At 52.3% G+C, this 24,270-nt stretch overlaps 1 protein-coding gene across 1 annotated transcript; it reads right to left on the bottom strand.

The window, feature by feature from the left end:
* Positions 1-1,517: 1,517 nt before the first annotated feature.
* ttc9b (tetratricopeptide repeat domain 9B) lies at positions 1,518-23,433 on the bottom strand (the record flags this gene model as incomplete). The annotated part of the gene is made up of 3 exons (XM_084466723.1): positions 1,518-1,612; positions 2,151-2,333; positions 22,974-23,433. The coding sequence occupies 3 exons, from the start codon at positions 23,431-23,433 to the stop codon at positions 1,518-1,520; spliced, it is 738 nt and encodes a 245-aa protein (XP_084322849.1).
* Positions 23,434-24,270: the final 837 nt, after the last annotated feature.

Below are 24,270 nucleotides of genomic sequence, written 5' to 3' on the forward strand. Positions count from 1 at the left end.
CCTCACGTCACTGGGGAAGCTAGGGGGGGGTCGGGTGGCTGTGTGCGCTTACGGGGGGGACGGCTCGCCGAGGACGCCCCCCCTCCTGGTCCGCCAACGCCAACGCAGCGTCCCATTGGCCGCCACGCAGCCACACACCGAGCGCTGGAGCGCTGGAGCTGAGGTTCAGGACATTTAGCAAACACGGACACTGTCAAAACACACGCGGACGGGGGGGGTCTGGAATCTCAAACGGCGCTCTTGTATCGCCCGGGGTTCTCGTGGCGGGGGCGTCGGAGCGGTTCTAAAAAGCTGCAGGCTTGCGGTCGCCGACGGCGTGAGTACCTCCGCACCAGAGGGGCCTCTGGAGAGTCTCCGCCTCTCTCCGATCAGAGGGGGCGTGTCTGGAGAGTCTCCGCCTCTCTCTGATCAGAGGGGGCGTGTCTGGAGAGTCTCCGCTGTGGCGTTCTGATGCCCCCCCCCGCTCTGGTCCCCCTCTGGGGGGAACCCGGCTCCCCGTGACATCATGAGCTGCGTGGAGCGGTGGTGGCAGGGGGGGGGGGGGGGTAGTTCACAGAGTGAAGCCACCAGGTTGTCCACAGCACGCCTAACGTCAGCCACCCAAGCTGGAGGTGGCCGGTGGCCGGTGGCCGGGGGGGTGGGGGGGGGGGTGGTGTTGGTCCGTCCCCGTCGGACGCCAGCGGGAACCCCCACGTTTCCTTTCCTCGGGACAACCAATGAGCGTTGAGGAGAGCTAACAGCAGACTGACACCCGGCGGAACCCGGGGGGTGAGGGTGGACCGGGAACGTGTTGAATTAGCCCTTCAGAAACAGTCAACAAACACAGAGAATGGCACAGAGAGAAGGAACCAAAGAAGCAGCGCCGCAGCACGACCGCCGAGTACGCCCCAAAGGCAGTTTCCTGTCTCCTAACGAGCACTTTGATATGATAACGGGGGAGGGCCCGCGGGGGGGGGGGGGGGGGGGGGGGCGTGGTCTGTGGGGGCTCCTGGGAGGGGATGGGGGGGGGGGGGGGGGGCGTGTGTCTGGATAGGGGGTAGGCCGTACGGACGGCCTACACACACACACCTTAGCCTCTGCCCCCCAGCTGTGACCCGCTGGCATGGGGACAGACAGAGCTAGAGATACAGAGAGAGAGGAGATAGCAGTAGGAGAGGGTTCAGCAGATGTCCGTTCTTCGCTCCGGGACGCCTCTTAGATATGATTATAGTACAGATCTCTGTCACCTATTGTGGTTTGTCGTTAATCTGGGCTTGTTGCTGCTTTGACTGCCTATACTAGAGTCATGGAGGGGGAGGGGGGGGGGAGAGGACATGGGGGGGTAAGAGAGGACAGGGGAGGGGGGGGGGGAGATGTGCAGACAGAGGTGGACATGCGGTTGGTATCTGTTGCTACTGGGCTGTCGGCCTCTGTCTCCTCCCCAGGCTGTGCTATCGGGGGGGGGGGGGGGGGGGCAGGGCAGGGGGGAGATGATGGGGGCAGGGGGAGGCGGGGGTTGGGGGGGTGGGGTGGAGGGTTTAGCCGAGGGCCTCCTTCCCGCTCTCTCTCTCCCGCTGGCAGCTCTTGTTCATCTTCATCTCCGTCAGCTGGATGTAGCGCAGCACGTTGGTGTCTGTGGAGGAGATCGGGACATCAGGACATCAGGACATCAGGACAGGAACCGGTTACAAGGAACAAAGGCGGCAAAAAAACACTCCTTCACAAACGACACATTCCCCTGGTGGACATTGGATGAAGTGCATCCACTGGACTTGGATGCACTTCATCCAGTGTCCACCGGGGGAATGTGTCGTTTGTGAATTGGTGACAAATGGACTGCATTTACACAGCGTGTTTCTAACCAGTGGCCACTCAAAGCGCTTTACAACGTTGCCTAGCATTCACCCATTCATGCACACATTCACACGCCGACGGCAGAGTCGCCTCTCACACGCAGGGCGACAGCCAGCCTCGTCAGGAGCAGTCAGGGCGAGGCGTCTCGCTCAGGGACACCTCGACACCCAGTTAGGTGGAGACGGGGATCGAACCAGCAACCTTCAGGTTACCAGCCAACCTGCTATGCCAAGTGCCCCCACTTCCTGGGGTCGGACGGTGGTGCGTGTGTGTGTGTGCATGTGCGTGCGTGCGTGCGTGTGTGTGTGTGTGTCTACCTGAGGGCTCGCGGTTCTTGGCGTCCCGCAGGTACCTCAGGGCCAGCTCGTAGTCTCCTAGGTGGTAGCAGGCGATGCCGGCGCGGTACATGGCCTTGAAGTGGTCCCTCTGGTGGTCCAGGACCTTCAGGCAGTACTCCTTCACCCGCTCGTAGTTCACCAGCTCCGACTGCAGCAGGCATGCTAAGGACGGACGGACGGACGGACAGCGGGTCAGTCTGAGTGATCATCATCGTCACAGTTACATTTAGGGCATTCGTCCAAAGCGACTTACAGTAATTACATTTGTCAGAAGAAAGAGAAACAACAATATATCTCTGTCGGTACAGTAAGGATGTTCAGAGAACCAAGTGCCAAGCACTAACCATCACTAGGTTAACCCATTCCCTGTATACAACACAGATAGCTAGGGTAAGATGCCAGGTGTACATATCGTCACGTGAGCCATCATCACATCATCATACTATCATGTCCCCATGGGTTTTCTTTGTAGGTCAATTACTTGAGCATGGTCCCTAATTGCAATGCAATTAACTTCTTAATTGACTAATAATTTACCAAATTTAAACCAGACACCCTCTGTTCAGAACCAGAGCGAGAGGGTGTGGGGGGGGGGGGGGGGGGGCGCTCTGCGTGAGGATGCTTAAGCCTCGCTTCCCTGACTGAGAGAGAGAGAGAGATAGAGAGAGAGAGAGAGTAACGGATGGAGTAGGCCGGTGTGGGTAAGACAGAGAGTCAGAGGCCACTGGGTGAGTTCTAACCTGTAGGGGGTAAACAAGCCTCCAGTAAGCGCGCGCAGGGGGGGGTACTTAGCAGACACCCTGGTGTATTTCTCTGCAGCCATCAATCTATAGATCTGCGCTGGAAGCACTACTTCCCTGCATCATTTCTCAGCTTCTCCGATGCGCAAGAGATCAGCTAAGGTCGGAATAACATCATTAGTAAAGACCGACACAGACACACGCACATGCACGCACACACGCACATGCACACACACACACACACACACACACACTCACACACTCACACACCCCCCTCACACAGAGCTTTTAGCTAGGCTAAGCTGTTAAATGCCGGCTGAAGGCTCAAATATCTGCATTGTCATACGCTAAGTGCCATGGTGCGATATGATGATGTTATTAATATAACACATAACACTAAGTCCGGCCCTCCGATAAATCTATACATGATATATACGAGGAATGACTCGGATGAATATGATAATATGAATATACAGACATAAATATGAGAGTCATGTCTGAATAAACACACTGTTCATCAGTGTGATGCAGGCTGCCTCTTCATCGCTCTCAGCGGTGCGGTTTGAAGAAAAACTTCTGAGGCCGGCTCCAGACGGCGCGCGTTCCTCACCGTGTTCTGGAACCCACCGGCGGCGGGGCGTGTGTAATCATGAAGGTGAAGGCGGGTTAGACGATGTCAGGGGGGGACGCCTGGCATCTTGCGACAAAGGCAAAGCGAGCTAAAGGAAGATTTAGTCACATGAAAGGAGGACTGGCCCGGCGCTGTGATAAGAGCGATGAAGGTAAAGTCTCAAAGAGGGATTTAAAACATGTCGCTTTGAAGAAGGGATGGGAGGATGTTCCGCCACAATACCGACCGACTGGCGGTGAATTTTAATGACTCGTCTCGGTCTGCGGTTGGGGGGGGGAACCGATCTGCGGTGTTGACGACCAAACGGAAACGCAGGCGGGCTGGGAGCGGGCTTTGTGTTTGTTCTGGTGTTTTCATTGAAGTGTCACAAACAGAGCGGAGGTCTCACAGCATCTGGAACCGCCGTATTAGAACCAGCGACGGCGTCGGGTTCAATAGTGCATTAAACATCCGTTTTATGTCTGACTTCTATTACTTTATTCTAAGCTACTATTTATAGATATATATTGGGGGGGGGGGGGGGCGGGGGGAGAGCGGGCATGTGTTCGTTTTTTCTCCTAAATCGTTCCTCCTCTCTTCCATTACTGGATCCACAATCTCGTCTCCCTCCCACTCTCCCCCCGTTCAGCCGCCATGGCCTTAATTAACTCCCCCGTTAGCACTCGTGCGTGTGTGTGTGTGTGTGTGTGTGTGTGTGTGTGTGTGTGTGTGTGTGTGTGTGATCATGTGTCAGGCTCTGATCACTGGAGGCCCGGGGGGGCAGAGGTGGGAGACGGAGCGAGGGATAAGGGGGTGAGGTGTGAAGGTGGGGGGGGGGGTTGTCATGGTGAACAGGTGTTTGCGGGGGAAGGTGGAGTGAGTCAAGTGCAGGGTGGGGGTGGGGGGTGGGGGGATTGTCAACGGCCTTCACCCTACTTCACCCCTTCACCCTACTTAGACAACGAGGGAGAGAGAGAGAGAGAGAGAGAGAGAGAGAAGGGGAAGACAGTGAGAGAGTGTAGTAGATGATCTAATATAAAAGCATTCATATATATATATAAATATGTATATAGTATATATATATATATATATAATGTATATATTCTTTATTCTTTATTTCAAGGATAGCCCCTTGAGATGTATCATCTCATTTTCGAGGGGGTCCTTACAATAATGACAAACAATACAAAGATAGCAAGAGTAGTTACTAAACATAAATCCAAACACATAAGCACAAGGACAAACACGTACACTCACACACCCACGCACACTCCAACACTGCTCCCCAAAGCTAGCCCCCCCCCATCCCCACCCCTCACCAGCCAGTATTACAGAGTACAATCAATAATAATAATAATAATAATAATAATAAATAAAAATACATAAATAAATAAAAAGGAATCCCTCAACAAAATGAAGGTAGACATTTGTACTGAAAAGCATACTATACACCAATATAAATACATTTTCTTGCATACACAAGTCAAGTATACAGTACATATTTGTAGATACACATACAGTATAGTGACAAAATGAAAGCAGGTATGAGTAGAATGAGTCCAAGAAAGAAAAGGTAAGATAGATCAGAAATAAGAGCAGGATGTTTTATAATGCGTAACTAAAGATGATTTGAAGATATGGAAAGAAATGATAGACCTAAGTGAGGAAGGAAGGTTGTTCCACTCTGATGGAGCTTTGAATTTGAACGCCCGACGACCAATTTCTTTTTGGATTTTAGGTGTGAATAGAAACAGGTGATCCATGTGCCATAGACTGTATTGAGAAGTAAAAGGAATTAAGAGTTGTTTCAAATATGAAGGGAAATTGAAATAGATGCATTTGAAAGTAAGTATTGACCAATGGAGTTGCCTTCTGGACTTAGGGGCAGGCCAGTTCAGGGACTCATACATTAGGCAGTGATGGGTTCTAAAAGGACACCTGAGCACAAATCTACAAAGACTATTATATAGCACATTAAGAGGACGGAGATTTGTTTCAGTGGTGTTACCATAGATAACATCAGCATAGTCCAATATTGAATAGTAATTGCATTATAATTATTTTCCGGACTTCTTGAGAGAAGCAGTCAACAGAACGATAAAGTGATTTCAGACAGCCAAATATTTTCTTGGTGATTGAGTTAATATGAGGTTTAAAGGATAGCTGAGAATCAAGCCAGAGGCCTAAATATTTAAATTCTTCAATTTTATCTATTGTTGTTCCATCAAGAAGACTAATAGACCAGTTACTTAATAACGAAGGATCAGGTCGAGTGCAAAACAACATACTATATGATTTTTTCTTATTCAACAGAAGCTTATTTGAAGAGAACCATATTTGAACCAGATTGAAATCAGATTGTAGAGAATATTGAATTTGTGAAGTGTCAGAGCTGGAAAAGTATAATACAGTGTCATCTGCATCTAAATGAATTTCGCAGTCAGAACAGATTTGAGGAAGATCATTAATAAAAATTGAGAACAAAAGAGGACCTAAGGATGAGCCTTGTGGAACACCTTTATCAATGATCTTGAATTCTGATTGACTTCCCTGAAAGGAGACACACTGACTTCTAAAATGAAGAAATAAGTTAAAAAATAAAAGAGAGTTAGTAGAAAGACCAATAGCATACAATTTATCTAGTAGAAGATAATGATCAACCATATCAAATGCTTTTTAAAGGTCAATAAATATAGCACCTGTAGGCATATTGCTGTCAGCAGCTGACAGTATATCATTTGTAAATTTTAGAAGAGCAGTGGTGGTTGAGTAATTAGGTCGAAAACCTGATTGGTGTGGCGATAATATGTTATGGTCTGCAAGGTATTTAGAGATTGGTCTATAATTATTGGTGTCTGAGGTGTCACCACCTTTATGAAGAGGGGTTACTCTAGCGCTTTTCCATGATGAGGGTGTTTCACAAGTTGCGAAAGATAAATTAAATAAGTCAGCCAGTGGAAATGACAAAACATGAGAGGCAAGTTTAAAGAACTTCATTTCCAGACCATCTGGACCAGCACTGCATCCAGAGCTTAGGCTATAATAACCCGCTGAACATCTATTGGAAAGATAGTTTTGAAGCAAAAGGAGCTGCTACACCTAGTCTGATTTGAGGTAAGACCAGAGTAAGTGTAAATTGAAGAGAAGTGCTGGCTGAATGCCTCTGCAATTAAAGGTTCACTCACAGTTTGATTGTTTATTCTAATATGCGTTGTAGGACTTTTTATGGATTTATTGGTTATACAATTGATTCTCTTCCAATATATATATATATATATATATATATATATATATATATATATATATATATATATAAAACTATAGAGCCGGAGATCCAGAGTGCATTGAGTGCTGAAGGACCAAGTGCTTCGTCAGACGACCAGGGGGGAGTAATGGGGGAGTAATGGGGGAGTGATGGGGGAGTGGATCGCGCTAAATAATTCACCAGGGAGATGAGGGAGGAGCTGGTCAATAACCATCAATACCTTCGGTGAGAGGCTGAATCTACATACAGCTCACAGGGGCTGGCATGGACTTGTGGTGCATTGTTGTGTACAGTGTGTGTATGTGTGTGTGTGTGTGTGTGTCTGTCTGTGCACTAATAAGAAAGGGCATAGATTACCCTTTTGGCCTTCCATTCCTGTGTGTGTGTGTGTGTGAGTGCGTGTGTGCATGCGTGTGCATGTGTGAGTGCGTGTGCGTGTCTGAGTGCTTATGCATGTGCATGTGTGTTTGTGTGCATGTGTGCGTGCGTGTGTGCGTGTGCACGTGTGCGTGTGCATGTGCGTGTGTGTGCTGTGTTCAAGTCAGTTGTTTATATCCACAATAACTCAATAACTTATGAACATCCACACAGGGACGAGTGAATCAAGGTGCACAGCATTCACTCTATGTTACAGTGGAAAATACTCTCACACACACGCACACACACACACACACACTCACACACACTCACACTCAGGTCTACGTAGGCCCAGACCTCCACTTGGGGCCTACATAGACCACCCAGACCCCTCCACCTGTTGCCTGTATGCCCAGCCTCATCGCTCCAGTTGTACTAACAGTTAAATGACAGTGTGTTTGGAATGCGCGTCTTGTATTTCATGTGGATTACAGGACTGTATGTATTGTACTGCATGTACTGTGCAGAATAGTACAGGACACTCCTACGTGCTCTCCATCGCACACGCACGCACGCACGCACGCACGCACACGCACACACACCCCAGTAGGCCTGGGCTAGACCAGGCTGACCAATTAGGTGGATGGATGGCTTGTCAGAGGAAGTGTAGTGTGTAGATAATGTGTAGATAGTGTGTAGATAGTGTGTAGAGAGTGTGTGGTCAGATGCATTTAGAGTGTGATAATGACAGAGTCATCAGGAGATGATCCTCACACACACACACACACACACACACACACACCTCAGCCCTGGAGCCAGCCTGTCTGCACACTAACAGGCTGAAAATCACCTAAAGGACAACAGACAGCAGAGACTGCAGTTATAGCACGTTTCAGTATCATTCCCCACTACTTTAATAGCACGTTTCAGTATCTATCACCACTACTTTAATAGCACGTTTCAGTATCTATCACCACTACTTTAATAGCACGTTTCAGTATCTATCACCACTACTTTAATAGCATGTTTCAGTATCTATCACCACTACTTTAATAGCACGTTTCAGTATCAATCCCACTACTTTAATAGCATGTTTCAGTATCAATCCCACTACTTTAATAGCATGCAGTGACGGTTTTAGGCAAGGGCGAAGCGGGCAGCCGCCCGGGGCGGCATTACATGGGGGGCGTCATCCGCGCAAAAATCATCCACGCTCTATCATCCGTTTTCTATTATCGATCATATCACTGTGTGGGGAATTGGCATATTGGCGCCCCCCTCCCCCCGTCAACAACTCCGCTGGGGGGGGGGGGGGGGCGCACGGAGGGGGTCTCGCCCGGGGCGTAATTCAATGTAGAACCGCTACTGATAGCATGTTTCAGTATCAATCCCACTACTTTAATAGCACGTTTCAGTATCAATCCCACTACTTTAATAGCATGTTTCAGTATCAATCCCACTACTTTAATGGCATGTGTCAGTATTATATCTCTCTACTTTAATGGCATGTGTCAGTATTATATCTCTCTATTTTAATGGCATGTGTCAGTATTAAATCTCTCTATTTTAATGCCATGTGTCAGTATTAAATCTCTCTATTTTAACGGCATGTGTCAGTATTATATCTCTCTACTTTAATGGCATGTGTCAGTATTAAATCTATTTTCCTCTAACTCTTTCCAGTGCTAAACCTCAGTGTTTTGAGAGCATGTTTCAGGGCTAAACCCCCCCAGCGTGTCGTCGCCGTGGAAGGAGGCTGGAGACGGGAGGCGAGGAAGAGGAGGATGCTAGTGGGGCTGCCGGGACCACGGCCGCGCTCACATTCAGTTAGTGTCAGTGTAATGGTCTCTCTCTCTCTCTGGGTCTCTCTCTCTCTGGGTCTCTCTCTCTCTCTCTCGCTCCTTCTCTCTCTCTCTGGGTCTCTCTCTCTCTCTCTCTCTCTCTCTCTCTCTCTCTCTCTCTCTCTCTCTCTCTCTCTCTCTCTCTCTCTCTCTCTTTCTCGGTAACGAGGGGGCGAGAGGCGGGACATCCGTGCTCCACACGTCTCGTTAAGAGGGCGGAATCGTCTGTCAGACGTCGCCGTGGGAACGTGGGCGCGTGTGACTCTCCTCGGTGCTTGTCTTTGTGGGTGTGTGCTTGTGTGGATGTGCGCGCGTGTGTGTGTGTGTGTGTGTGTGTGTGTAAATATACATTTATGTGCGTGTGTGTTTGTGTGGAGGTGCACGTGTGCTTTTGTGTTTGTTGGTGTTGGAGTTTGTGTGTGTGTGTGTGTGTGTGTGTGTGTTAAAATGAGAGGTGTAGGTGTGGTTTACACACACCGCAGAGCCTGCTGTTTACCTGCTGCAAAGCATTACGTCTCAAACACAGAGAGAGAGAGAGAGAGAGAGAGAGAGAGAGAGAGAAGGAGAGAGAGAGAGAGAGAGAGAGAGAGAGAGAGAGAGAGAAGGAGCGGGAGAGAGAGAAAGCGAGAGAGAGAAAGCGAGAGAGAGCGAGAGAGAGAAGGAGCGGGAGAGAGAGAGGGAGAGAGAGAGGGAGAGAGCCCCGGGGGTTGACACCATAAAGACAGCAGAGGTGAAGGAGGAGACGGAGCCGAGCGCCACGGAGGACTGACATAAAAACAGGCAGCGCCGCCGCAGCGAGGTCGTTAAGGACTCGTTAAGTCCTCCCCCAAAGTACAAACAACGCCCTCTCGTTAAGTCCGGAGCCCGGCGTTAACGAGAGAAGCCGGGGATTGTGGGAGAAGAGCGAGCTGACAGCAGCAGGGACCACGGGAGGAGAAGGAGGAGGAAAACTAGAGGAGGACAAGACGAGCCTTCGTCCTTCAGACCCTCTCTCTCTCTCTCCACCTCTCTCTCACCCAACCAGGTGACCTGTGTGTGTGTTCATCTGTCAGCGGCGGACCCCCAGGCCTCTTCACCTCCCTCCCTCCCCCCCTGGCGGGGTCTCCTTGGGCCCCGCCCCCCCAGCCCCCCCCAGCCCCCCCCCCAGCCCTGCACAGAGCGAGGTCAGGCACCACGCCTCAGAGGGACTGATGCACAACCCACCGGTGGCCGTGATTAGTCTGCTGTCAGTCAGCCTCTGATTAGTTCTGCTGGGGGGGGGGGGGGGGGGGGGGGACCGTCTCTCCGGCTGATGCTCTCTCTCGCTCTCTCTCTCATTATCATTATAATATGTTATCATCCACCTGCGACCCCCCTCTGAGCGCTGCCGTCCATCACGGATCATCTCGCCCCACTCCATCACCCTCACACACTGGAGGAATCCTCCCCATCACTAGGGTACCTGTAGGCAGGTCATCCTGGGTGGAGGAGGGGGTGTAGGGGAGGGGGTGTAGGCCGGGTGGAGGAGGGGGGGGGGGTAGGACGGTGGAGGCCGGGCGTAGGGACGGGCGGGGTCCTCTCTCAGTGCTGCTGATCAGCTCCATGGCGACGGGGGGGGGTGATGATAACCTTGTTGTTATGGAGAAGGACAGCCTGGTGTTTATCACCGAGGGGGGCTGTGATGTGACACAGCATTATATTTCACCTCCCTCCCCGCGTCCCCCCCCTCCTCTCTCTGTATCTCCAGCCCCCCAGCCCCCCCTCCTCTCTCTGTATCTCCAGCCCCCCAGCCTCCTCCTTTCTCTGTATCTCCAGCCCCCCAGCCTCCTCCTCTCTCTGTATCTCCAGCCCCCCAGCCTCCTCCTCTCTCTGTATCTCCAGCCCCCCCCCCCCCCCCTCCTCTCTGTGTATCTCCAGCCCCCCCCCCCCACCCCAGCCCCCTCCTCTCTCTGTCCCCAGCCTCCTTCTCTACATCCTCGTGAAACGAGTTTTACTCTTCTCAACGTCATTGTTATTCCGTTCCCATCCGATCGCGTTCCACCCCCTCCCCCCCCCTCGTAGTTTCCGGTCGGAGCGGTGACTTTGGCGGAGAAACTCGAGGGGAAACAAACCCTTGTTTTCCTTTGGCCTCTCCTCCCGGCGTCACCTCCAGTGAACTCTGAGAACTGATGCTGAGATATTGGCGACTGAGATTTCCCTAATGAATTCTTCTTCTTCTCCCCGCCTGCCGTGGAGAGAAGATATTCATTGAGAACAAGCGGCGCCGATGATGTCGAGGACGAGCGTATCAGCGCACGGCGACGCGAAGCGGGCTTCATTAGCGGGGCTTGTCGTCGGGAGGTGGGATGAATGCAGAGACGAATATTGCTTTAAAAGTGTGTGCCTGTGTGGTGCATGCGTGCGTTTGTGTAGGTGCGTGCGTGCGTGCGTGCGTGCGTGCGTGCGTGCGTGCGTGCGTACGTGTGCGTGCGTGCGTGTGCATGTGTTTGTGTAAGCGTGCGTGCGTGTGCGCGTGCTTGCGTTTGCGTGCATGTGTGTCGTGTACGTACGTGTGCGTCTGTCTCAGAGCTCTGTCGAACCTCGCAGCGAACACAAAGGCCTTACCGACCCACTCATGACTCATGACTCATGACTGAACCGTTTAGCGGAGAAAGTACGAACAAAAAAACCACCGACTCAAAGCCTAGAAGGTTGGTTGATAAAGAAGCACTCAGATGATCCGGTCTGATCCGAACGTCTCCGCCTAACGAGCACAGCCTTTTTGTTCCTTGTTCTGCAACTTGTCGCTCACTGCCTATTGGTTACGCAGCAGTTTCCACGGTAACTCCCCCCCTCGCTGGTGTGACCGAGTGACACTGGGGGGAAACGCTGCGTATGAAATATGAATTAGGCCTACCCATAATGCCACACAGCGAGGCTGGGAGCCGGAGAGGAGTCGGGTAGCGGACGGATTCTGTTAGATCTCCTGGCCGAGAGAGGCGGAGACGGAGCGGTCACCATGACGACGGCGTTCCCGAAAGAGGAGGGATGGAGGACGGTAGAACCGCCCTGAGAACCGTTTACAGGAACCCAGACTCCCGGGGAGCGTTCCCAAAGCCTGGAGGATCAGGCTCTCCACTCCACTTCAACCACGAGCCGCTCGCTTTCACCGTTCAACGTTGTGACGCCCAGACTACCAGCACCCCCCCCCCCCCCCCCCCCCGACCCACCATCCATCCAGGCTCCGGCTCTGTTCAGCACACCCTAAAATAGTCGCTGACTCAGGATTAATGCCCGTCTACTCAAATATTTATACAAACGAGGAGGCTATCTTTACCCGGACTTCAATCACCGCAGGGGAGAAATCCACCTGAAGCGCTCTGCCTGTCTCTCTCTCTCTCTCTCTGAAGCGCTCTGTCTGTCTGTCTCTCTCTCTCTCTCTCTCTCGCTCTCTGAAGCGCTCTGTCTGTCTCTCTCTCTTTGAAGCGCTCTGTCTGTCTCTCTCTCTCTCTCTCTGAAGCTCTCTGTCTGTCTGTCTGTCTCTCTCTCTCTCTCTCTCTCTCTCTCTCTCTCTGAAGCTCTCTGTCTGTCTCTCTCTCTGTACCTCTCTGTCTCAGTCTCTGTCTCTCTCTCTTTGTCTCTCTCTGTCTCTCTCGCTGTCTCTCTCTCTCGGTCTCTCTCGCTGTCTCTCTCTCTCTCTGTCTCTCTCGCTGTCTCTCTCTCTCTGTCTCTCTCGCTGTCTCTCTCTCTCGGTCTCTCTCGCTGTCTCTCTCTCTCTCTGTCTCTCTCTCCGGCTCCGACTCTGCGTCTGGTTTGAAACGTTACAGCGGGCATCAGTCTCCCGATCTTGCAGTACACTGAGAACACAGATAACAATAATAACAACAATAACAACAAGAGTTATAGTATTGGCTGACAACATGATGCCATAAATCCGCTCCTCGTGGCCCCCTGGCGACATGTTCGGGGCCGAGGCTCTGCTTATTGGAAACGAAACCCGGGCGATACGAACCGCTGCAAGGGCCCCGGTCCGCCTGGCGGGGTCCGCTCCATGCCTTCAGTCCCACTGGCCAGGCGCTACCGGACAGCTTAGAGAGGCGGGGAAACGTTTGTGTTCCGATCCTATTCCAGATCCTCTCTGTGCATAAAGAGCTGATTCTGTACAGAGTTTAGAGCGTCTTTGAGTCCTAGCAGACGCTGGGAGGATGGGGAACAGGGAAGGGCCGATAAAGCAGAGATGTGATTATGGGATGGCCTTTGGCGCAGCCCATTACGCGGCCGGTGATGTCATCAGCGAGCAGAGGCTTGACCCCAGCTCAGAGCATTGTGGAGGTAGTGAGAACACTTTACTGGTATGATTGTTCAAGTGTTACAAGTGAAGGCAAGCATTCAAATGAGAAGAGGAAAATGAATAACTGTAGATGAAATAACGAATAAACTCATTATGATGCAGACCTGGTGTATTGGTAATATCGGTGAATGTTTTCACCATCAGCCTACTAGATCCTATCAGCTTCATAGCCCAAACAATCAGACTGCACAGTTTAACCACTGTCTCCTCCTGCGTCTCTTCCTGAGCTCATCACTCAGAGAGTGAGACAGGGTGAGACAGTCAAACAACAGTCTCACCCCGCGTCTCTTCCTCAGCTCACCGCTCAGAGGGTGAGACAGGGTGAGACAGTCAAACAACAGTCTCCTCCTGCGTCTCTTTCTGAGCTCACCGCTCAGAGAGTGAGACAGGGTGAGACAGTCAAACGACAGTCTCACCCCGCGTCTCTTCCCCCCTTTCTGATCTTTATCCAGCGCGTCGTTCTGAGAGCTGCAGAAACATCAAGACAAACAGACAACAAGACAAGCAGACAAGCAGAAGAACAACGGGTTACATCACCAGAACCAGGCGACAGAAAGCCCCACTTTCTTCTCGGCGCTCTCGGCGCTCTGCGGGGCGGTGTGAACGCAGCGGAACACAGCAGGCTTTGTTCAGCAGCCCCGACCAGAGAGGGAGTCCTGATCTCACAGAACATATTCCTCAAACCGAGTCTGAACATTCGGTGGAGGAGTTCTGGAGGCTATAAATACAGACAGAGCTGGGACCGGAGATTCAAGCGGCCCGATACTTCAACAGGACCGGGAGAGACTTCGGGAAAAGGTCAACAGAAAATACTGCCAAGCCGTTTGGCCCAGAGTCTCCCAGAGTCAGCCCTAAGCTCTGCTGCACTGTTTCACAATGAAATTACCGCGATTCAATTATTCTTTAAAGTGTGAATTTAACATAAATCAACATAAAGATCACGCCACAAGTTTGAACCATCAGTCGGGCGTGTTCAGCGACCTGCGCGTTCCCCGAGGCAGCGCCCGGCAGAGAGCTGACCAGTAATGCAGTTTAATGGATGATATAATAGAATGGGAGTGAGTTTACTGATGCTGCGTTCAGACCCAAGTGCAGATACAGACACAGCTGTATTTGACTTCAACAGAGACAACCTTTTATTTACCGCAAGATGTTTGAGATATTCCTTTTACAAGTGATGTACCATTTGATATTATTCATTATTCATTGACCAAGCATAAATATACAGTACATATACACGGTCAGCACGGATACACTGTCTGTATAGATACTGTACATGAGGTTGATCTACACATTCATATGCATGGTCAGTACGGCTATGAGGTTGATGAGCAGCCTCTGCACGACCTTCGTCATCTCAATGTCAGAAACTACTTAAGAGAGAGAGACAGCGAGAGAGAGACAGCGAGAGAGAGAGAGAGAGAGAGAGAGAGAGAGAGAGCGCAAGAGAGAGAGATAGCGAGCTCAGGCCGTTCATGGCTCTTATCAGCACGGCGCGCTGGAGGATAAATGGAAGCGGCCGATTGGTTTACTGGGTGCGGGCGTCGGAGCTCAGGACCACTCAAAAATAGCCGCAGTAAATGATCATCAGTGCTGGCTGTAAGCAGATGAACACCCTGCTCTCCCCCGTCTCCCCCGTCTCCCAGACGCAGGCCTCTGATTGGTTGTGTGGCAGGAGGCGCCCAGGCCTGCCAGGAGCTGGTGATATAATACGTCAGGTCCTCTGTGACATCCCCCCCCCCCTGTCCTTGGCTGAAGAGATGAGTAGGAACACGTACTCCAAGAACCCTCACAAGAGCCCTCTGGCCAGGGCCGGAGAACCGCAGCGTTCAGATGTCTTCTTCTGCCCCCCTGGCACGTGTCACCTTCCATCTCACCCCATCACTCCCCATCTCACCCCATCACTCCCCATCTCACCCCATCTCACCCCATCACTCCCCATCTCACCCCATCGCTCCCCATCTCACCCCATCTCACCCGAACACTCCCCATCTCACCCGAACACTCCCCATCTCACCCCATCTCACCCCATCACTCTGCATCACTCTCCTTATGAAACTTCTGATTCATATTATTCATTTCTCTCTCTCGCCCTCGCAGAACAGTACAGTACGAGGCGTGGTTCAGTGGCACGTGTGTGTGCATGTGTGTGTGTGTGTGTGTGTGTGTGTGTGTGTGTGTGCCCAGCCATCTGCAGGCTTGGCTCCTGGCTCCTCCCTGGCGCCCGCTCAGCTCTGACCGGCCTGCGTCCACAAACCCAACGCACCTCCCACCTGGCCGGCAGCCCTACCTCGCCTCTCATTCACCTCCTCTCCTCTCTCTCCTCCTTCACCTCCACTCTCTGCTCCTCCACCTCCTCTCCTCTCTCTCCTCCTCCACCTCCTCTCTCCTCCTCCTCCACCTCCTCTCTCCTCCTCCTCCACCTCCTCTCTCCTCCACCTCCACTCTCTGCTCCTCCACCTCCTCTCCTCTCTGCTTCAACTCCTCTCTCTGCTCCTCCACCTCCTCTCTCCTCCTCCACCTCCTCTCCTCTCTCATTCACCTCCTTTCCTCTGTTCTCCTCCTTCACCTCAGCTCCTCTCTTTCCTCCTTCACCTCTTCTCCTCTCCTCCTCTCTCTCCTCCTCCACCTCCTCCCCTCTCTCTTCTCCTCCACCTCCTCTCTCTCCTCCTTCCCCTCCTCCTCTCCTTCCCATCTCTTGTCTTCTGGTATGGAGCACATTCACTCTCACTATTCTCCTCGCCATCACCAGTCAGTCAGTCTGTCTGTCTGTCTGTCTGTCTGGTCGTTCTCTCTCCTTCTCCACGGCCTGCACAGTCCTGGTTCCCCCCCCACATAGTCTTCCCTCCCATTGGGCTCTCTTCAGCCTCTCTCTCCCCCTCCAGGGACTTAACTGGCAGCCCTTGAAGAGCTTTCTGATAAATGTGACTGTGAGTGTGGTTCTGGTGGTCCGGTCTCTGTGGTGCCTCCTCTCTGTAGGGCTAGAGAGGAGGGCTCTCTATTACCGCCCTGAGTTCAGGGCTAGAGACCTCTGAGCCTCTCTATTAGAGATCTCTAACCTCTCTATTAGAGATCTCTAAGCCTCTCTATTAGAGATCTCTAAACCTCTCTATTAGAGATCTCTAACCTCTCTATTAGAGATCTCTAACCTCTCTATTAGAGATCTCTAAGCCTCTCTATTAGAGATCTCTAAACCTCTCTATTAGAGATCTCTAACCTCTCTATTAGAGATCTCTAACCTCTCTATTAGAGAGGTTAGAGATTGGCTAGAGGCGGTGATGTCATGAATCTCTGGGTTCTCTAGGATGTAATGAACACCACCAGCAGCAGAGAGGAGTGGGGGTCTGCTGCTCTGAGTGTGTGGGGGGTGGGGGGGGGGGGGGGTGTCAGCAGCATGTTTAGCGAGGGGCTAGCCCGCTGCTAACACTCACAATATATTTTCGCCAAGTCATTGTCGTAATGGTGGCGGTCGATGATACGTCAGGCCTGTCAGGATAAATCACAAGGACATTTCCTTTCTTAGCGCCTTTCCTTGTTTCCTTGTTGTCGTTTCCTCATGAGCCTTTTCCATATACCGTATATTCTGGTAGACTGTACATGCAAATACACAAAGTCACAACAACGACAACAACCACCACAGCCATCCAGATAAGAGCTGATCCATCCTGAGAGGACCAGTACGGCGGCCGGGGGGGAGGCACTGGGAGGCACTGGGAGGCACTGGGAGACAGTGGGAGGCACTGGGAGACAGCTGCAGAATATCAAGGTGCTGGTGCTACAGACATAACGCCTCGCCCTCCCGTCCCGCCCCCTCCCCTGAACCAGAGCTGTGATTGGCTAGCAGGACGGGACCCGGATCACACAGGAGGAACTCACACCGGAGCGAGGATCACAAAGTGATCATTGATCGGCCCCCTGATTGATGGATTGTTACAAACAAATTGATCCGCAGCGGAGACGCCCGGGGAGACGTCAGGGCGAGCGTAGAGCCGCTGGGGGGGGTCTTCAGGGCCTCTGGGCCCGGGGGGGGCCCGGGGGGGCCCGGGGGGGGGCCGTGGCAGAGACGAACCGACGCTCCTGCCGTCTGTCTGCAGCCTCGCTGGGCGTGGAGGGGGGAGCTGGACAGGAGGGAGTCATACTGGGTAGTCGTGTTGTGTGTTGATTGATAGTGTGTAGTCGTGTTGTGTGTAGATTGATAGTGTGTAGTCGTGTTGTGTGTAGATTGATAGTGTGTAGTCGTGTTGTGTGTAGATTGATAGTGTGTAGTCGTGTTGTGTGTAGATTGATAGTGGGTAGTCGTGTTGTGTGTAGATTGATAGTGCAGCCGTGTCAGCGGGATGTTGTGTAGCAGTGTGTTGTGTAGCAGTGTGTTGTGTAGCAGTGTGTTGCGTGGCCGTGTCAGTGGGGTGTTGTGTAGCAGTGTGTTGTGTAGCAGTGTGTTGCGTGGCCGTGTCAGTGGGGTATTGTGTAGCAGTGTGTTGTGTAGCATTGTGTTGTGTGGCAGTGTGTTGTGTAGCAGTGTGTTGCGTGGCCGTGTCAGTGGGGTGTTGTGTAGCAGTGTGTTGCGTGGCCGTGTCAGTGGTGTGTGTCCGTGGACCGGCTGGTGGGCAGGCTGCCTCTGGCGCCGCGGCGCAGCGCTCCGTGACACAGGACAGACGCCGGCGGCGTGCCGGCTGCACGCTGCCACCCATTTAGAAACCCGCCTGCAGACACACACTGACACTGGGCCTTCTAGAAAGAGGCAACTAGGACGAGCACCATCCATCCTCTCTCGCTCTCTCTCTCGCTCTCTCTCTCTCTATCTCTATGTCTCTCCCTCTCCTTCTCTTTATCTGTCTCCTTCTCTCTCTAGTCATTTCTCTCTCTCCCTCTCCTTTTCTCTCTCTCTCTCTCCCTCTCCTTCTCTCTCTCTCTCTCTCTTTCTCTCTCTCTCTCTCTCTCTCTTGCTTTCTCTCTCTCTCTCCCAGAAAGCGTCCTTACCGTGGACCCTGAGATTCTGTCGCTTTCTGCAAGTGTTGCAATACAACATTTACCCTTCCTCAGCACATTCTAGTGGTTTGTTACGGGAGCAGGTCTGTCTGTCCGTCCGTGGGAGTGGCGGTTCTGTGCGGTGGGAGGCTGAGACCAGTGTTACTGGGAGGGGCAGCAGGACCAGACAGGCTTGTCCTTGTCACAACAAAGTCAACAAGATAAAAGGCCCACATACACACTCCACACAGACGTAAACAGAGATAGGATGTCAGGGACGCGCACGCACGCACGCGCACACACACACACACACACACACAGGTACACACGTCCGCAAACACATGTACACACATACGTACACACTTACCTGGACACAAACACACATAAATACTTGCCGATGTGTATACAACAATTGCACTCACAAATACACACAGGCATGCACACACACACACACACACACACACACACACACACACACACACACACACACACACACACAACAAGTGTACATCCAGCCAGTTACACAAACTCAATGCAATGTCAGCACGTCCACAGTGAGAATGGCAGGGTGAGCAGGACTCTACCCCCCCGCCTCCTCCCCCCTCTCTCCTCCCCCCCTCCCCCTCTCACTTTACACATGCAGTTCTCCGCCTCACACCAGCTGCTCTTCCTCAGGCTGACAACCGCTGAGGCAACCACAATACTGCACACGCACACACACACACACACACTCTCGCAAACGCACACGCACACACACACTCTTGCACACACACACTTGCACGCACACACTTGCACGCACACACACTCTTGCACACCACACCCACTTGCACACACAGCACAGCACACACACACACACGTACACACACACTTGCACGCAAACAATTTACACCAACCAGCATCACGCACACACACGCCGGCGCACGCACACGCTGGTGCATGCGGCGTGACCGAGCGACGAGGCTCTCTGCCGGGCGCCGGCGCCGGTGGGGCCGCCCGCCGCCCGCCCTCTTCCTGTAATCATGCGTCAGAGCTCCGGACGGGGGGGCCAATCACAGGGCAGCTCCTCACCCAGAACCGCAGGGGGCGGCCTTGTCCGGCAGGGGGCTGTTCTAATGAGCCGGCGCCGGGGCCCGGTGCATCGCACACTGCACCCTACACACAGCACCCTACACACCGCACCCTACACACAGCACCCTACACACAGCACCCTACACACTGCACCCTGCACCCTACACCCTGCACCCTACACACAGCCTCCCCCTACACACTGCACCCTACACCCTGCACCCTACACACTACACCCTACACACTACACCCTACACACAGCCTCCCCACCCTGCACCCTACACCCTGCACCCTACACACTGCACCCTACACACAGCCTCCCCACCCTGCACCCTACACCCTGCACCCTACACCCTACACACTGCACCCTACACCCTGCACCCTACACACCGCACCCTACACACTGCACCCTACACACTGCACCCTACACACTGCACCCTACACCCTGCACCCTGCACCCTACACCCTGCACCCTACACCCAGCACCCTACACCCTGCACCCTATACACTGCACCCTACACCCTGCACCCTACACACCGCACCCTACACACTGCACCCTACACACTGCACCCTACACCCTGCACCCTACACCCTGCACCCTACACACTGCACCCTACACACTGCACCCTACACACAGCCTCCCCACCCTGCACCCTACACACTGCACCCTACACACCACGGGGGGCGTGGCCTCAGCCTCACCCTGCCGCCCTCACCCTACGCAAATGTATTTTTCGTAGGCAGAATCCGGAAGAATCATGAATATTAATGAGGGGATAGCCAGAGGTTATCCAATCACGTCGGTTTAAATCCCTGATCCAATCCAAAAAGGCTCAAATCCGTGACGTGACCGCAGGCTAGGTCACTTAAATTGTAACGCATATTAAACTAACGTTAAACGTCAAACGCATTTCTCTGATAGGGTTATGGTTAGGGTTAGGGCTTAGGGTCAGAGGCGGGACTTTCTTCCGGATTCACCTACGAACAAAACATAGTCGCTCACCCTACACGCCGCGGGGGGGGGGGGGGGGGGGGGGGGCGGGGCCTCAACCGCCTCCTCTTCTGCGTGTGAATGTGTGTTTAATTGGCGTGTTTTTCCGGCCGCTGTCTCTCATCACGTGGAGATGCGTGGAGGCACACACACACACGTGTGTGTGTGTGATGTAACAGATAAGACGGCCGGTGAGCTAACAACACACGACCGAGGAGGAGAGGCCGACCTGGTTGCCATGGTAATCACGATCCCCTGCGGTCCCCCTGGCTGCCCCCCCTCCCCCTCCCCCGAGTCCGTCCCTCTGTCTTGTTATTGTTTACCATCTCTGTCCATGTGTCTCTCCTTTAATCCACACTCCTGCATCTACCTCTCTCTCTCTCTCTACCTCTCTCTCTCTACCTCTCTCTCTCTCTCTCTCTCTACCTCTCTACCTCTCTCTACCTCTCTCTCTCTCTACCCCTCAGGCCCCCCAACCCCTTTTATTCCCCCTGCATCCATCCATCATACCTCCCCCCCCCTCCTCCCCCCCCCCCCCCCTCCCCTTCACGCCCCAGTGGACTTCCTCCTCCGGCTCCAGACGGGCCCCCCAGCGCTGGCTGGGACCGGCCGACCTTCAGCGCATCAAGCCCAACCCGGGCACGCACAGGGCCCGGGACCCCGCCCCCACCGGCCCCCCACCGGCCCCCACCGGCCCCCACCGGCCCCCAGCAGCCCGCTACATAACCAGCTGACCTTTCCAGCGGGCGTCAGCGGGCGTCGGGGGGGGTCAGGGATAAGCGGTGACGTTGGGGGGTTTTCTGAAGGCCGGCGCGCTGTGCCTCCGTAAGGTGGGTCGTTCACATTCGTTCATTCACCTGGTCGCTAGGATACGGTGTTTCGGCGTAGTGATCGTGGTTGCTAGGATGCCGTGTTTCATCGTAGAGAGCATGATCGTGGTTGCTAGGATACCGTGTTTCGTCGTAGTGATCATGTTCGCTAGTATACGGTGTTTCAGCGTAGTGATCATGGTTGCTAGGATACGGTGTTTCATCGTAGAGAGCATAATCGTGGTTGCTAGGATACGGTGTTTCATCGTAGAGAGCATAATCGTGGTTGCTAGGATACGGTGTTTCATCGTAGAGAGCATGATCGTGGTTGCTAAGATACCGTGTTTCGTCGTAGTGATCGTGTTCGCTAGGATATGGTGTTTCAGTGTTGTGATCGTGGTTGCTAGGATACCGTGTTTCATTGTAGTGATCGTGGTTGCTAGGATACAATGTTTCATTGTGGTGATCGTGGTTGCTAGGATACAGTGTTTCATCGTAGTGTGCGTAGTTGCTAGGATACAATGTTTCATCGTAGTGAGTGTGGTTGCTAGGATACCGTGATTCATTGTAGTGATCGTGGTTGCTAGGATACAACGTTTCAGAGTATTGTTTTGATGCTTCTGTTGGGGGACTCGTGTTCGCCAAACCAAAAAACAAAATATTGAGGATTTATGCTGATTAGAAATCTACTGATTCAAATCTATGATTGTCAGTATATCCTAAATAAAGTCTTTGTTTCATCTTATAGTAGCAACATGTTCAGCTGTAGAGCGCTGGAGAACCAGCTGAAAGAATTCAGCTGAAAGAATTCAGCTATTTGCTGAATCACGGTTACAGAGTTTGACATGAGCAACATTTCCAGGAACGTGATCTGTGGATAGCAGCACCGTGTCGAATCATGAGAATCCAATCAGGATGCATCCAGTCCCAATGTGAGACCAGTCACATGTCCTCCACCCAGACCATGGAAACACACAGCACTGAGTGGGTTTCATTGTTGTACAACTGGGATCATGTGTGAGTCCATAACACACCTCACCACCACTAACCCTAACCCTTATGGATATCTAATACCATTTAAGAACAACACTGCTGTCATAATAATTAAAGAGAATTCATTAATAGTAATTAAAGTAAGCTTTAATTACTATTAATGAATTCTCTTTATTATTTGAGCATATTGCATATTGTGGGTATACATAATATATATAAATATACATATGCAAATATACATATACATTTATATATATACACATGTAGCCTATATGTATATATGTATGTGTGCATCAGGCCTACTCGTAATCAGATTCACCTGCCAATCGAAAGCTTGGTAACTAGGATGTGTCGATTGGAAAATCGCTAGATAATTAATCGATTTCGTCAGACGAGGAAAAAAAAATCTGGTGCTTGAGAATCACCATCTAATCAGTTTTTCGTTCATGTTGCTCATGCATGTAATTTATTCACGTCATGTCGCGGCTATTCCTCGTAGTAATACAGATTTCTTACGGATATTTCTAACATAAAAAAAACACCAATATCGGCCGGATGTACACTTGATAAACCGTCCGTGGTGTAACACTTCATGAACCCGTTGAACCGAAACGAACAATGGAGTCTCAGTACGGAGAGGAGCCAGAGAGGTTCTGCTCCGTTCTGCTCCTCTAAACGAGCCGAGCTCTCGAGGTTCTACTCCTCTGAACCTCTGAGGGAGCCTATACCTCGAAGTTCTGATTCCGTTCTGCTCCCCCGGAAGGAGCCGAGAGGTTCTGCTCCTCTGGAGGAGCAGAGATCTCGAGGTACTGATCCCAGACCTTGAGGTTCTGGTCCTAGCCCGTGGCGCTCACCTGTCAGGCTGTCGTAGCACTCGATCTCCGTGATGTCCACGGCTCTGCGCTGCTCCTCGGTCATCTTGGTGGAGGCTTGACTGAGCAGGTTGACCTCGGAGCCCGTCGTCCCGTCCACCACATGCACCCCCTTCAGCTGCAGCAGAGCCCGGTGGTACTTGCCGATGGCTTCCCGGAACTTCTTCTCCTTGTAGCAGCGATGGCCTTCCACCTTGAAGTCGATCGCCTTCTGGATGTTGGCTTCCATGTCCATCTCGGCCGAGGGGACCCGGTACCCTCCCCCCTCTCCCCCCGCCGCCGCGGCCAGGCTCCGGCCACCGGTCTCCGGGTAGCTCTTCAGGCTTTTGATCTGGTGCTGCTTGGCGTCCATGTCTCTCAGTGGGAGCGGCTGGACGGCACCATGCTGCGGGGACTCGAAGCGCTGTTTTCTCGGAGAGGACGTCAGCAGCGTGCTATGCATAAAGGACGGCGAGATGGAGACGGGAACAGGAAGAAGGCACCGACAATGACTCCTCGCTAAATAGGCTGCTCAGAGAGAAGACGCACAGCAAGACGGATCCGGTGTCGAGTGTCCTGCCACTCGTCCGCTGCCGCTAGAGAAGAACCGTCACACGAGAATATGGATAAATGACGTAAAAAGAGATAAGGTTGATTCAGGCTGTGTGGTTTTCTTGGGATCGCTCCTCGGATTCGGCGGAGAGTGTCGCGTCTCTCGGAGAGGATGCTCGGGTTGTGCTCGCGACTCACAGCTTCAGCACCACCGACAGCGCACGAGCCTGGCGCACGGCATTGTGGGAAAGAGGGCAGTCGTGAGGCGCTATTGCCTTGCTGCACCACAAATGCAGTCAAAATGTCTAAAAGATGAGAATTAATATAAATTGCGCGTCTTTAGGTCACTAAGAAAGCGTTTTGATCAGACCCACCATGTAGAGTATTTAATAGCGGCTGCCCTGATGGAGTGATGACTCCATGGGACCTCATGCTGACATCATATACACTGTTACCAAACCGACATGTCCTTCAAGAGACGGGTATCTTATCAACTGTATGGAATCGAGATATTAGATTTTTTCCCATTATCGCACCATAAAGGTAATGTCAATGGAACGAGTGATCTGCTTATTGATCTGCCCGGATCCCCGGAAACTGCGGGGCACCACGCACCCAGAAGGCCTCCACACTTTACCCGGTACCTTAACACGGGGCCAGGGTGGTTGGGCTCAGGGCTTGTTTACTCCATACATCTCACCCGCTGCTGTGTAGTAGGCCTAACCAAGCAGCGGGGATTCCCACCGGA

The sequence above is a fragment of the Micromesistius poutassou genome, assembly GCF_964030765.1.
Source record: "Micromesistius poutassou genome assembly, chromosome: 4".
Taxonomy (NCBI): Eukaryota; Metazoa; Chordata; class Actinopteri; order Gadiformes; family Gadidae; genus Micromesistius; species Micromesistius poutassou.